The sequence below is a fragment of the Schistocerca americana genome, chromosome 4 (assembly GCF_021461395.2).
Source record: "Schistocerca americana isolate TAMUIC-IGC-003095 chromosome 4, iqSchAmer2.1, whole genome shotgun sequence".
NCBI classification, from domain to species: Eukaryota; Metazoa; Arthropoda; class Insecta; order Orthoptera; family Acrididae; genus Schistocerca; species Schistocerca americana.
Window position 1 is genome coordinate 502,488,203 of NC_060122.1, and position 15,098 is coordinate 502,503,300.

Here is a 15,098-nt window from a genome sequence, read left to right on the forward strand (position 1 = left end):
TATGTATGTGATGTGTGCATACTCTAGCTGGAAAAAGGATTTATGCAAAAGCTAGCAAAGTTTCCCACTTATCTCCTTAAATTCTTTACATTCCACCAGGGCTTTCCATTTTTGTTTGTATAAAATTGCTAACAACTTATTATTTTAGAAGCACAAATATAGAAAGTTTACCAAACTCTTCCTTACATATTTTCTAGTAGAGCATTACAATAAGAATTTAGGATTTTTTAATCACTCCTGCAGCATATCTCAAAAAAAAAAAAAAAAAAAAAAAAAAAAAAAAACAATTTGTCACAGATGAAAACATTACTCTTAACAGAGCACTAAACCATACAAAATTATTTATTTTAAACCAGAAACTGTTTCTACAATTCTAATTCTGTGAATGCATTTTATGCGCTGTGATCAAAAAGTGACAGGAATTTTCGTTTTTCTTAAGGTATCTTTATTTATTCATCAACATCAACTTTATCCCCTTCAAAGTAATTTTTGTTTTTCTTAAGGCATCTTTATTTATTCATCATCAACTTTATCCCCTTCAAAGAACCCCCCCCCCCCCCCCCCCCAGCCTCCCCCCAGCCCCCCCCCCCCCCCCCCCAGAAACAATACACCTGTGCCAGCCTTTTCCCAATCTTGGAAACACTTCAGGGGCTCATTTTTCATTAAGATATTCAGCTCCTACACTGATTCTGTTTTTATCTCATCAATGGTGGAAAACGATGTCCTTTCATGGTTCTCTTAAGCTTCGGGAATAGAAAGAAGTCACAGCAGCCATGTCTGGTAAATACAGTGGATGAGGCACAATTCTGGTCATTTTATTTGGACTGCATCATACAAATGGTGCACAACTTCCAGCCACAACAACAACAAAAAAGTTAGAACTTGTTTGGTATATTTTTTCTCACTTGTACATGATACTGCTACACATGTTGGAACATGTTTTTATTCCTAAAATGCTGTAACTACAGTCCTCCTATACCATTGTTTCAAAATGAATGTTGCAGAGTGTATTGGTCTGACGTTTTTCTTCACTGTGATAAGAATGCCATAGTGTGAGACAGTTAATTAAAAGAATCACTCACTGGCATGCTGTATGTGATACTGTTCCTGTCTCAGGTCACCTATGTCTACACCTTTACTCCACAAGCTACCTTACAATGTGTAGCAGAGGGTACTTTATGTAACACCCCTATTTCTCCTATTTCAGTCATGAATGGTTTGGGGAGAACAACAATTGCTGGTAATTTTCTGTGTGGATTCATATGTCTCCAATTCTACCTTCAAAGTCTTTTAACGAGACATATGTATGAGGAAGGTATTTATCAACTGACTCTTCTAAGAGCATATGCTCTCAAAATTTGACAGTAAATGTGTGATGCAGAATGACTTTCTTGCAGCATCTGCTATGATGCTTTTGTCCTCCCTATTTTTCCATGTGCAAAATGTGCTGCTCTTCTTTTGATCTTCTCTATTTCCTCTATCAATCCTATCTGGTACTAATCCTAGAATGATTAGCAACATTTAAGTATTGGTTGAATGAGGGTTTTGTAAGCTACCTCCTTTGTGGATGAACTATATTTCCTGAGAATTCTTCTATTGAATCTCTGTCTGGCATCTGCCTTATCTGTGATTCGTTTCATGTGATCCCTTATCTGTGATTAGTTTCATGTGATCCTTCCACTTTAAGTAGCTCCATGTGCAGATTCATAGATATTTTTTGGAAGTAACTTCTCCCAGTGATTGGAGGACATGCTACTGAGCACAGCATGCTCAATTTCAGTGGCTGTTTCACAATCATTCCTTCTGGATCCTTTTTCCCAACACCAGCTTCTGTGAACTACACAGATGGGAGTTGTCCTTGAAACACACCTTTTGTTCCCGTAACCCTTCTAGGCTCTACCTCCACTAGCCTCCACTACACACCCATTTTCCATCAGACCCCAAAGTGTCCTCATGTCACCAACATTGTGCACCACACAAACTTACCAGTGGCAGAGCCCTTATGTCACATTCCTATCCCATGCAACTGCTGCCTATTCCTACCCTGTACACACCACCTTTCTCAGAATTATCAGCCCTCCCAGTCCCTGCCACCTTTCTCCCTTCTCCCACTCTACCCCACACAATCTCTCACCCCCGATAACCTGCAGAACTGCAGGCCTAGCATTGTGTATTCAGCTGACATATATCATTTCATATTTCAAATAACAGCTTGAAACGGAAAATTATGCAAACAATAAAACTATTCCATGTAGAAAGTCCTTTATCTTCAGTGACTGAATAAGGCTAAAGGCAAAAACACTAGAAATAGGCACACAGTGTAACGGAATTTAAATGTGCACAGACAGACAGGTAGTAAATTCAAGATTATGTTATTGCATATGGTGTAATAAAAATAAAAGGTGTATAGTTAGACTGCACACTAGATACAAAATGTATATTTATGTATGGTGCTACTGTATTTAAAAATGATATACAGCAATTACACGAGGGGTAGCGAAAATAAACTTGACTTTTTTAACTTATTTATTAACATTTTAAGCATAAACCTTCAGTTCCCTTCAAAGTACTCTCCACTTGCACTAATACACTTGTCTAATCTTTTATTCCATTTTTCAAAACATTGTTTAAATTCTCTTTTGTGATACTTGACATCGCCTCTGTCATCTTTTACTTCATCTCAGCAACATTAGTAAAACACTTTCTTTTGATGTCTCTTTTCATTCTAGGAAACAAAAAAAAGTCACACGGGGCAAGGTCAGGTGAGTAAGGGAGATTGAAGAACAGAGGTCATACTATTTTTGGTCAAGAACTGTCATACAGACAGAGCTGTATGAGCAGGGCCATTGTCATGATGGAAAAGCCAGTCACCTGACTGCACAAATCAGGTTGTTTCTGCTGCAAATTGTTGTGCAATCTTTCCAAAAATTCCAAGTAGAAAGCCTCGTTAACTGTCTGACCCTGCAAAACAAACCTTGAATGGATGACTCCTCTCATATTGAAAAAGAAATCAGCATTGCTTTAATGTTTGATTTCACCTGATGGGCCCCCTTGGGGTGAGGCAACTTGAAATTGATGGTTGCTTTAATTCAAGAACACAAGTATAGCACCAAGTTTCGTCACCTGTGATAATTTTTGAAAAAAAAATTTGGATCATTTTGGGACTCTTCTTTCCAAGCAAAACATGCTTACACATGACGTTGTTTTTGTTCATTGGTCAGCAGTCGTGGCACAAATTTGGCAGCCACCTTCTTCATTCCAAAATCTTCCATCACAGTTCACCGCACTGACCTCCAAGTCAGTCCCAACAGCTCCACAATTTCTGTCACTGATCTTCATGATGATTGCATTAATGTTTTCAAAATTTTCATGAGTTCAGGCCAAGAAAGGAAGACCAGAATGAGGTTTGTCACCAACTGACATTTCACCATTTTTGAAATGGGACAAGCACTCATACACTTGGGTTTTCCCCCTTGCATGCTATTTTTAACATTTCAAGAGTTTCTGTTTGACTTTTTGCGGAAAAAAAAGAATGGAATTTCATTGCCGCATGCTGTTAATGAAAAGCAGCCATTGCAAAAATGACAATCACACAAAACAGTTGTCACTATAAAATCACCAAAATTTAGTCCTAACCTTCTTCAGTGATGGCACTCGACTGGCTTACTGAATCATAAAGTTCGTTCTGTGTGCTCCTAGCTGCAAGATATGCTACTACAAAAGTTCTGCACCCCCCCCCCCCCCCCAAAATTAGTTCTGTTTCTTTTTGGTACCCCCTTGCATAGTGTCTGTAATTATTATTTTGTAAAACTGACAATGCAAATATGCACTTGGATCTGACCAATATATGTACATCCAATGCTGCTAAATAAACAACAAACCAGCTTACTGACATTGAAGACAACAACAAAAAACTACAATATCTGTTGCTTTAAATTGCATTAACTACCATTCAGTGTTATAATTCTATACAGATCTGATTTCCACATTAACAACAGTTCCAGCTCAAAATCTTTGTATCTTACTTTTGTCCTTTTTCCTCTTATAAATACTGAAACATGCTGTGTTAACAGTGTTTGCAGAGACAGCATACCAGCAACAATGGAACTGGCATGAGTAGGTATAAGAAGATACAATTAGATTCTCTTCGAGTGATTAAGAGAAACTTAAATCAGGATGGCTTTATTAGGATCACATTAATGATCCTTTTCAATAACATTATTCTTTCTAATCCAATTAGAACTACAAGTCTCTGAGCTGGAAAACACTGATATATTTACTACTATGATAATAGTATCCCACATTATTACATTTGCCAGAGAAAAAAATCCATAAAACATTTGTCTGTGCTGTAATTGTTTTGGTCATTGTGATCCATATGTGGACACAGGTAAATCATGGTAACTTTCTTTCCCATTGAGAACCTATTCCTCATTTAAATTTTCATTGGTTAGTATCTGTCACTTCTGCTACAGTTCTACAAGAACTAAACACACTATTCACTATTGTGTTTTCCTGTCTCTGAACATGTCTGATGTGTAACACTAACTAAATGCTTTCACTAGGCAATTCATTCTAAACTGCATGAGTGTTTGCGAGTTGCTATTTTTCTGGAATGAAGTGTATCTCTCCAACAACCTGCCACTGAATAATGCTTTCCATCTGGTCTAACTACAGTTCATTCTAATGAAAATAAGCAATCTTTGAATGTATAAGTGGACAGATAACAAAATCTACTCTCCAAGCAGTGGCAGGAGCAAACACATAAAAAAGTTAAAGAAATTGCAAGCTTTCCTGACAGAAGGGTTAAAGTAGAAGGAAGAGGGATTAAGGAAAAGTACTGGCAAGGTTTAGGAAATGGGAAAAATTATGGAAAAGTTGTCACGAACCATGAGATCTTGAAGGTGGAAGACAGGGTAATAAGCAAGACAGAGATTACTGACAAAACATTGTGCAACAGTTAATAATGGGAGTGGAAAATTAACAACATTATATGTGGTAGAGGTAGGGGGTGAGGAAAGATAGACAGGTCAGAAAATAAAAGAATTAGAAAACTGAAAGGGAGTGAAGAAAGAAATAGTCACTGAGAAGAAATGCTGAGTCTGAAAAAATTAATGTAATTTAAGGCCAGGTAGGCGGCGAGAACAAAAGACATGTTGTAACACCAGTTCCATCCTGCAGAGTTCTGAGAAACTAATGTCACGAGGAAGAATCCAGATGGCATGTGTTCACAAAACAGGCTTTGAGGTCTCAACTGACAAATTGTAGAGCATGTTGGCAACAGGATACTGTGTGTTGCCAGTATATACCCTCTGTCTATGCCCATTCATCCTAACTGTTAACTTGGTTGTAGTCATACCATTGTAGAAGGCTTTGTAGTCTTTACATAACAGATGGTACATGACAGGTGTCTCTCTCTCTTTGATAATGTATGTTTTGCCAGTTACTGAGCTGGTATAGGAGGTGGTAGGAGGATGTATATGGTAAATGGGTGCAGAAGGAGCGTAGGATCTGACCTGCACATTGTGAAGATTGGGGGAGGGAGGGGGAGGAGAGTGGGCAACAGAAAGCTATTCTAGTTGTGGTGGGCAAAATGTGAGATGGACTGGATCTCATTTCATAGCATGTTTTTAGAAAGTCATAGCCTTGTCGGAACAGCTGGTATTCAAGACCAGTATAGTAATGAGTGACAAGAGGTGTAGTCCAATAATGTTTACTGGAGAGCTCAGTAATATTAGGACTGCATGTGACAGCCCAGGAAATCGGTTTTGAACTAAGCTGGTGGTGTAATTATGTCCAGTGAAGACTGAGGTGAGGATGGTGGTATATTGCTGTAAAGTGTCTGCATCTGAACAAGGCTCATGGGAGGGAATGTTTGACATGGAAAGGATGGCAACTGTCAAAATATAAGTACTGTTGTTTGTTAAGTAGGTTTAATTTGAACAGAAGTGTAAGCTGACCCTCAGTGAGGAGGAGATCAACATCAAGGAAAGTGACATGGTATTCAGAACAGGACCACATGAAATTTAATTGGAAGAATGTGTTTAGAGATTCCAAAAAATTTTTGCAGGTCAGCCTCACCATGAGTCCATATGGCAAAGATGTCATCAATATATCTAAACCAAAAGCAAGATTGAAGGCTTATGGATTCCAGGAAAGACACCTCTAAGCGACCCATGAAAAGGGTTGACACAGGAAGAATCCATTCTCGTTCCCCTAGCTGTGCCCCAGATCTGTTTGTATGTCTGCCCCTCAAATGTAAAGTAATTGTTCATAAATGTAAAGTTGCTTAAGGTGAGCAGGAAGGACATCATAGGTTTGGAATCAGGTGGGCACTGGTTGAAGCAATGTTCAGTAGCAGGTAGACCATGTATAAGGGGGATATTTGTATAGAGGAAGGTGGCATCAATGGTGAGAAGCAAAGGGCGTGGTGTGAGTGGGAGTGGCGCAGATTTCAGATGATCTAGGAAATGGTTGGTGTCTTTAATACAGGAAGGGAGTTCTTGTATTATAGATTGCAGGTGTTGATCAACTAAGGCAGATATAGGTTCAGTCAGTGCTTTGAAGCCAGAAACTATAGGGCAGCAAGGATGCTTGGGTTTGTGTGTATCTTAGGAAGAAGGTAAAAGGTAGGGGTGCATGGTTTGGGAAGGGGTGAGGGGAGGGAGGTAAGAATTTCTATGGATTGAGGTGTTAGTCCTTGTGAAGGACCTGAGGTCTTAAGGAAGAGCTTGTAGGTCACTTTGTATTACATATATGGGATCTTGATGGCAGATGCTGTACATAGAGATGTAGACCCTTGCTTACATACCATCATCAGTCAAGTAACACAGTGATAGATCACATGTCTGCTGGAAGGATAATGTGTTTTGGAGGAATCAGTAGTACCAATATCAACATATGGTGACACCCAATATATTAATGAGCTGCTTTGACAAGGCTATGACTTCCTAAAATTATACCTTGGAATGGGGTCAATTCTGTCTGACATTTTGCCTACCACACCTAGAATAGCTTTTCATTGCCTACACCCCCACTCCACCCCCGCATAGATTTCATACACAGCTGAAGGTGGAAGATAGGGCAATAAGCAAGACAGAGAGTACTGACAAAACATTGTGCAATGATTAATAGTGTGAGTGGAAAACTAACAACATTATATGTGCTAGAGGTAGGGGGTGAGGAGAGACAGACAGGTCAGAAAATAAAAGAATTAGCAAATGGAAAGGGAGTGAAGAAAGGAATAGTCACTGCAAAGAAATGCCGAGTCTGAAGAAATTAATGAAAATTAAGGCCAGGTAGATGGTGAGAATGAAGGATGTGTTGTAATGCTAGTTCCACCCTGCAGAGGAGCTCTGAGAAACTAATGACAGGGGGAAGAATCCAAATGGCATGTGTCGAGAAAAAGGATTTGAGGTCACAACTGCCATGTTGTAGAGCATGCTGTGCAACAGGATATTGTGTGTTGCACTCTACCAACCTGCTGACAGGTTACAGAGTCAGATCTGGCCAGCCTCACCCTCAGTTGCATGCTGTCATTCTGACTAGGATTATCAGACTAGTAGTGTGGCCACTACATGGTAAATGTCTTCTTGTACAAGCTATTCTGAACAGAAGGATCTCATCAAGGTCATGCAACAGGCTTTACCAGTGTTGCTCTCTAAGTACCTGGTCTGTCCATGTTACAGATATGGAGGTATATCATGTGCTATTTTTGACATGGATTTCTCCCTCCTGTATCAGCTGTTGCAGCAGGTGGCCCAGTTGCAACAACTTTCCTCATTGTCATTTGACAATTTATGTTCATTGTTATCTTCCTATTATCACCACTGCATGCACATCATGGCAGCTATGTCTGAATTCTACCAATTCAAGAAGCAGCCCCATCAGTCTTATCATGCCTGGGCCGCAACCCTCCATGGCCTTAGCTGCAAGTGCCACTTTGTCATGACTGAGTCAAAAGAATCGTATGCAGACATCACGGTTTGCAATATTATCATCCACTCTGCCCTGGGTAAGGTCCCGTAATGCTCCCTCCAATTAGAGAACCCTCCCTTGAAGAAGTTTTGTGAATTTCCCAGTCGCACAAGGTCTCACACACAACTGATCAGCAGCTGGAAGGCTGGTGTGGCATCGAGGCCATACATGGTGACCCAGATGCATTTGCTGCATACAGGGAGGGTCATGTAGCAGCAGTGCAAGCTGGCCAATCCAGTGGCTTCCACACAGTGCATAAACAGCATTCCATCTGCTGCTCCCTGTTGCTGTCATGTGCATCTTGTTGCTCAAACATGACAGGACAGAGTGTTTCCAGCATTGCGTCATCTGTTGTAAGTATCAAAATAAAAGGCCACATTGTGGTAGTATGCAACTCAATGGCACAGAATGCAGCATCAGAGAACATGGATATGGATATCCAGGAAGTGTTATCACCAGGACCAGTTCCTGATCTGGATTCCAACAAGCTTTTTATCAAAGGTTTGGTCCTCTTGAGACAGTTGTGTCTGCAGGTGGACACAGATGCAGAGGTTTCCCTGCTTAATGTCCAAACATATTCATATTCAGACCTTTGCTCACTGCCACTGTTGCCTGTAAAAAGGTGCCTCCACGGATATGGTAAACAGCAAATCCCTCTGCATGCCCAATTCAAGGCTGAAGTTACCAATAAGTCAATTATCTGTATTATCATCCATGTTGCTAGTTCAGCAAACCTTTTCGGTTTTGATGCCTTTCAGGCCTTTGGCTTTTCAGTCACAGATCAATACAGTTGATATCTGCTGAAGTCCCCTATCAATCATTGGAATCTGTGCTTAGAATTTCAGGATCTCTTTACAGAAGGCCTAGGGTGTGTCAGAGACTTTCAAGCTTGCATAACCTTGAAGCAGTTAGCCCATCCGACATTTTTTCATGCTAGGCAGATTCCTATAGCCCTACATTCCTGAGCCAAGGCGGAGCTGGACTGGCTCACATTTCTTGGAGTTGTGGTTCTCATTTCCTCTAGACAATGGGTCACACCCCTTGTCATCATGAAAAAATCCTCTGCTGAGTTGTGACTTTGCGGCGATTTTAAGGTCACCTAGAATTTACAGTCTGTGGTCACCACATACCCATTGCCACATCTGAACTAATTGTTCACACACTTAGCAGGGGGTCAATTCTTCTCCAAATTTGATTTTTCCTATGCATATCACTAGTTAACCCTGGATGAGGATTCCAGATGTACCATATTCTTCATATCCCTTTTGACTTGTATCAATACCAACTGTTGATGTTTGTGGTGGCAAGTACCCCTGCAATTTTGCAATGCTACCTGGAACAGGTCATGTCCACAATTCCACAATGTTTCAACTAGATGAGTGACATTGTCCTTACTAGACATACTACAAGTGACCAACTGCAACATTCTCTGGGCCCTTTCTCATGCCATGGGCCTGTGTTGCAGTCTGCAGAAGAACAAATTTTTCAAACCATCTCTTGAGTATATAGGCCACACCATCTTGTGTGAGGACTTCCAACCCATGGAGAGTCTTGTCAGGGCTATTACAGACCTGCGGTGTCCCTCATTATTGAAAGAACTGTGGGAATTCCTGGCTAAAATTGCCTATTGCCACCGGTTCATTCCTGGGCCATCCACCACTGCACGCCCTCTCTACCTCCTTCTCCAAAAGGGTGTTTCCTTTGTCTTATCTCCCACATGCGACCAGACCTTCACCACACTGAAGGAATACCTCAGGTCGGCACTGTGTGCAACTACTTCTGATCCCCAAAACACATTGGTATAGGCTACAGACATCTCACAGTACTGTGGAGGGCAGTCTTTGCCCATTCAGATGCAGATAGTTTGGAGCAGCCCCTGACATTTGTGTCTGAAACTCTCAGCCCAGCACAGGTCCACTACTAATTTCACATTTTCTTGTAGTGCACCAAATTCCAACTAATTATGAGCCACAAGCCATTAGTTTCTTTATTTAGTCCATCTGCAAGGTCCCCAGTAAAGGTTGCAGCAGTGGGTATTATTCCTCTCCATATACAACTGTGACATTAATTTTTGCCCCACTGCGTGCCATGCCAACGCAGATGCCTTATCATGGCTGCCAGATGGCCTGGATCCTTAGTTTGATTGACAGAATCTCGTGTTTCCATTTGGATATCTCCTTCCACCAAGCAACTCATGGGTTTCCAATCACTAGTGTCCCAATCTGATTCTGTCCTCAAGCAAGTAGTCTGCCTCGTCCACCAGGGTTGGTCTTTTCATTCTCCAGGCTATGTATCTGACCCACTTCATAACTACTTTTTCTTGCACCATCATCTCTTCTCCACAGATTTCACAGCTACCAGGGCGGTTATTCCCAGGAGCTAGTGGTGGGAGGTCTTAGAGCTGTTACATGAGGGGACTAAAACCTTGGCTCACAGACATGTGTACTGGCTTGGCATTGACCGGGAACTGAAGCATTTGGTTGCTGTGTGTCCCCAGTGTGGTAGTCAATAGGTGGCTCCCAAGGCTTCATTCCCCCATGGCCTCCAGCATCTTAGCCCTGGGAATGCATCTAAGTGGCTTTTGTGGGACCATTTCTGCCATGTTTTGATTGATTGTCTCTGATGTGTTTTTTCACATATGGTCCAGTGCTCCTTGGCCTCTACCAAAGTCACTATTCAGGCTCTGTCAAAAAAATTTTCTGTGGAAGGTTTCCCAGTTATTCTCATTCCTGACAGCGAACCTCAGTTCCTGTCACAGATGCTTCATAACTTCTTTGGGCATTCTGGCATTCGCTCCCCTCCCTTCCACCTGCAATCTAACGGGGAAGTTGAGTACATAGTTTACTCCTTTAAGACCCAGATGAAAAACTATCTGCAGACTCCACCACCAAGGAGGCATTACTGTTTTTTTCTGACTGCATACCAGACAACTTCTACTGAATCCTGTAGTCCTGCCTAGCTTCTCCGTGGGCACTAGCTGAGGACACTACTCCATCTCCTCCGTCGGGGATCTTGCCCGCTATTGTGTTCAGTTTTATCGAGTTTTCCACCAGGGATGGAAGTATGGCCAGGTAATTATGGTTGGTGCTCCCACTGGTTACCAGCAGTCATCATGCATCAGAACACGGCAGTGCCTACACCCTCTGGACTGATTATCTGCTAGGTCTCTGGCGCCATCAAAATCAGCCCCAAGAACTGGTGGGCAATCCCCCCCCCCTTTTCCTATCCTGCATACACCACCACCTTTGCCAGTGCCCCAATTACTGGGTGCCACCTATTCCCCAGTGTTCCAGCCCCCTCTTCCACCTGCGTCAGTGTTTCCCCTTGATAAGTCCTTGACTTTATAGCCTCTGGTAGCAGCTCCAGTGCCCCTCCAGCCAGTGGACATGTCCCTTACAGTTCAATGTCTCCTGTGCAGCCTTCACGTATGGCAGAGTTGCCTCCCCACACTGCAGCTGGACATCACCAGGGATTCCAACTTGCAACCAGAAGTTGTTCTCCCCTCTCACATCCGAGCCTCCATGCACATGGATGCCGTCTTCACATTGCAGCTGTCCACACATTGCCCAGGGAATGAGCAATGCTCTGTCCCCAAGGAGGTGGGGTATAGCTACCCTCATTGATTACACACTTGAGATAAGATTTACCACACAAGGTGGCAGACACTAGAACTGTTAGAGGCCACCACTCACAGGTGCGTGCGAAGCCTCTCCTCCATGCACTCTACTGGCGGGTCAATGGCTTATGGAGTTGGGCATAGCCGGCCTCACCCTCATTCACATGTTGACATTCTGACTAGGATTATCAGATTAGTAGTGTGGTTACTCTGTGGCAAGTGTCTTCTTGTACTAGTTATTTTTAGATGTAATGAAGTGTTGTGTCTGTCATTGTCTGTGTGTTCTTTTAGTTTGAACAGCCCCCTTACCCCCAATCACTGCAATATCTGGTCAGACCCTAAGTGCCCTCTGTACCTATTTTCCTACCCAATGACTCCTACTTCTGTGATAGTTCTCACTGTAAGACTTGTCCTATGCACCCTCCTACTACCACATATACCAGACCTGCAACTGGCAAAACATACATTATCAAAGCGAGCATCACCTGTCATGTTCCAGCTGTTTCAGCCTTCTACATTGGTGTGACTACCACAAAGTTATTAGTTAGGATGAAAGGGCATAGACAGAGGCTGTATACTGGTAACACACACTATCCGGTTGCACAATATGACAGTTGTGACCTCGCTGCCTGTTTCACCACACATGCAACCTGGCTTCTTCCCCCGACACTAGTTTCTCAGAACTCTGGAGGTGGGAACTGGCATCACAACATGCCCTTGGTTCTTACCACACACTTGGCCTTAATCTACATTAATTTTTTGGACTCAGTATCTCTTCTCAGTGATTATTTCTTTCTTCACTTCCTTTTAGTTTTCTGTACCTCTCCCCACACCCTACTTCTATCACATATGATGTATTCTTAGCTTTCCACTCACATTATTAACTCTTACATGATGGTCTGTTAGTATTTTCTGTGTTGTTTATTACCCTACTTTCCACCTCTGAGATCTCAGGTTTTCAAATCTCATGTGGCTCAGTCCCCAAAAAGATCTCAGGTTTTCAAATCTCATGTGGTTCAGTCCCCAACAATCAGTCTTTCCCTCTCATCCTGTGTGCTAAGTCTCCCCTGACCTGGGATTCTGTGCAATTTTTCCATAATTCTTCCCATTTCCTGAATCTTATCAGTCCTTTTTCTTCATCCTTCTTCCTTCCCCTACAACCCTTCTGCCAGAAGAAGGAGACACTGGGCCCAAAATCTCGCCCATTTCCACAACTTTTGTATGTGTTTGCTACTGCTGCCACCTGGTGAGCAGATTTTTTAGCTATCAATTATACTAGTTTGTTCTACGTATTCATCCTGTTAATAAAGACTTGTGTCTGAATTACACAACTAGTTCCAAGTTTGACTCCCTAACACAGCAATTAATGACATGATCTTTCAATGCCACTCTTTTCATGTTGACAACATTTTACAATCTTTAGGCTCTTTGCTATTGCAGCTAATACTATTAATTATTCATTAATAAATACTGTGTCCCATTTGCTCTTTCAGTCATTTTTAAGATTTTATTGAACGAAGATAACTGTAACAAAAAATCAATTGCAGAAAGTTCCTACATTCTGTTCCACCAAGGAAATTGTAAGTAATGGATAACTTTCTAGATGTTTTAAGGTGTAGGCATCAGTCTAAATGAATGACTCATTTTGTTCAGAAACACATGGTGTAGTCTCCCTGGAAATGCAACTGAGAACTGAAATAGAAACGAGTCCTTTCAAAGGCATTCAGAGAGCAGTGCTGAAAGCAAAACTATACCTACGGCAACATCTTGATGACTATAGTTGTTTCCCTTGTGTTCTCATTCTATGTAAATTTACATTTGTGGAAAAAGTCCTTGCAATAACATAACACTTTAAAAAGCTTACACTCAGTCCACAATCATACCTTTCTAGAGACTGTACATTCATTCTGTTCTGTAAATCCTGTCCTGTAGACTACCTTCAGAGCTATGGAAGCAGTCATGGTATACTTTTACACAGTACTGAAATGTACGTCTGGCATAAAATAAGAAAATCTCATATGTCTTCAGCCACAAAATGAGGCACTGTACTACAGCAATTATTGTCAAAATTGGTGTGTGTATAGGCTGGCCCGAAATACTGCTATTACATACCTCATTAGCATATCATTTCACATTGCCACAGTAATCTCTGTACCTTTTGTCATCATATCATCTCACATAATCCAAACTATTACTGTTGACTTGCCCTATATCATAGACTATCTCCTATAATACAAATTATTTATGTGCCAATAAAGTACAATTACAATGTATTTCAGTTGTTTGGATTTAATCTATGCTCACAATTTAAATTGTTCTCCTTTCCTTCTTAATAAGCATTTAATGCCTCAGTGATCTCAAACTCCTTAAAAATGGGTGGTTGCACATACTTTAAAATAGTACAGGAGCAACAAAAACAAGAACTGTGGCAATGAAAGTTATGACATGGCTTGTACTGTAGACAGAAATCTCAGCATACTGTGTCTAAAAGAGCATAGAGAAACAACAAAGGGATGTGTCAAACGTTCCTGTCCTGCGTCCTGACGACAGCAGCAGAAACATGGGAAAATTTCATATATAGCTACAGGTTAAGAAAAAATAAATAAATATTGTCTTTTGAAATTAAATAGATTACATTCAAACTGTAGTCAGATCCATGCTTTCTTATAACAATCAGTATGACTGAAAAATGGATGTATCACCTCTGTATTAAATTTGAAAATCATACTGAAACAGTGGTGAATATATGATATGTTATGCATTCCCTCATTACATCTACTGTACACATAACTAGCACAAGTATTATTTAATATTTATCACTTTTTGATTGCATGTATTTCCACTATTTTGCACTACATTCTGTGTTTCAAAAAGGATAAATTTAACACTTATATTTAATTTTCAAATTACATTACAATAAATAACCATACCCGCTTGCAAATATCCTTGCTTCTCTTGCATTTTCAGACATCTGGTTGCTCTGCTGTCCAAACTGATCAGACTGTTCTTTCGCTTTCTGAAGTGCAAGATAACCTTCAGTCTGGAGCAGATCCATAGTTTCCTGAGGACATAACGCTTCCATGAAAATATGTATTTTAGTAGAAAGATGTTTTTGTGTGTACAAGCTTCATTACTTAAATAAAGGAAGGAAAGAAGGTAAGGGTTTTGCCACTACTAATTCTACTCTCTTACAACATATTTAATATTTCACAATAGCAGCCCAGTAAGTAAACAGCGCAGAAAAATGTAGACCCCTTTCCAAATTTCAACACCGTGTACATAATATAACATTTTAAAGAGGCACAGCATAAATATTTGAATACTGCTCATTATAACATTTATGGAATATTCTGTTGGTACTTGTTTGATACAGACACATTAAAAACTGAAACATACAGTTTTAATGTTTTACAATAATACTTATTTTATATTTTGTTTAAACTGGTTTTTTACTTTCTACGTCGTCATCATCATACAACTAATGACTAGACAGTCAACACCTCAT

General features: G+C 40.8%; 1 protein-coding gene across 2 annotated transcripts in view; it reads right to left on the bottom strand.

The window, feature by feature from the left end:
* The window catches only part of LOC124613962 (laminin subunit gamma-1), a 1,180,138-nt gene that overhangs the window by 30,427 nt on the left and 1,134,613 nt on the right, over positions 1–15,098 (bottom strand). For both annotated transcript variants that reach the window (XM_047142745.1, XM_047142746.1), the window contains one exon: positions 14,524–14,654. In XM_047142745.1, the coding sequence (XP_046998701.1) occupies positions 14,524–14,654 (131 nt within the window). The remainder of the gene's footprint in view (positions 1–14,523; positions 14,655–15,098) is intronic.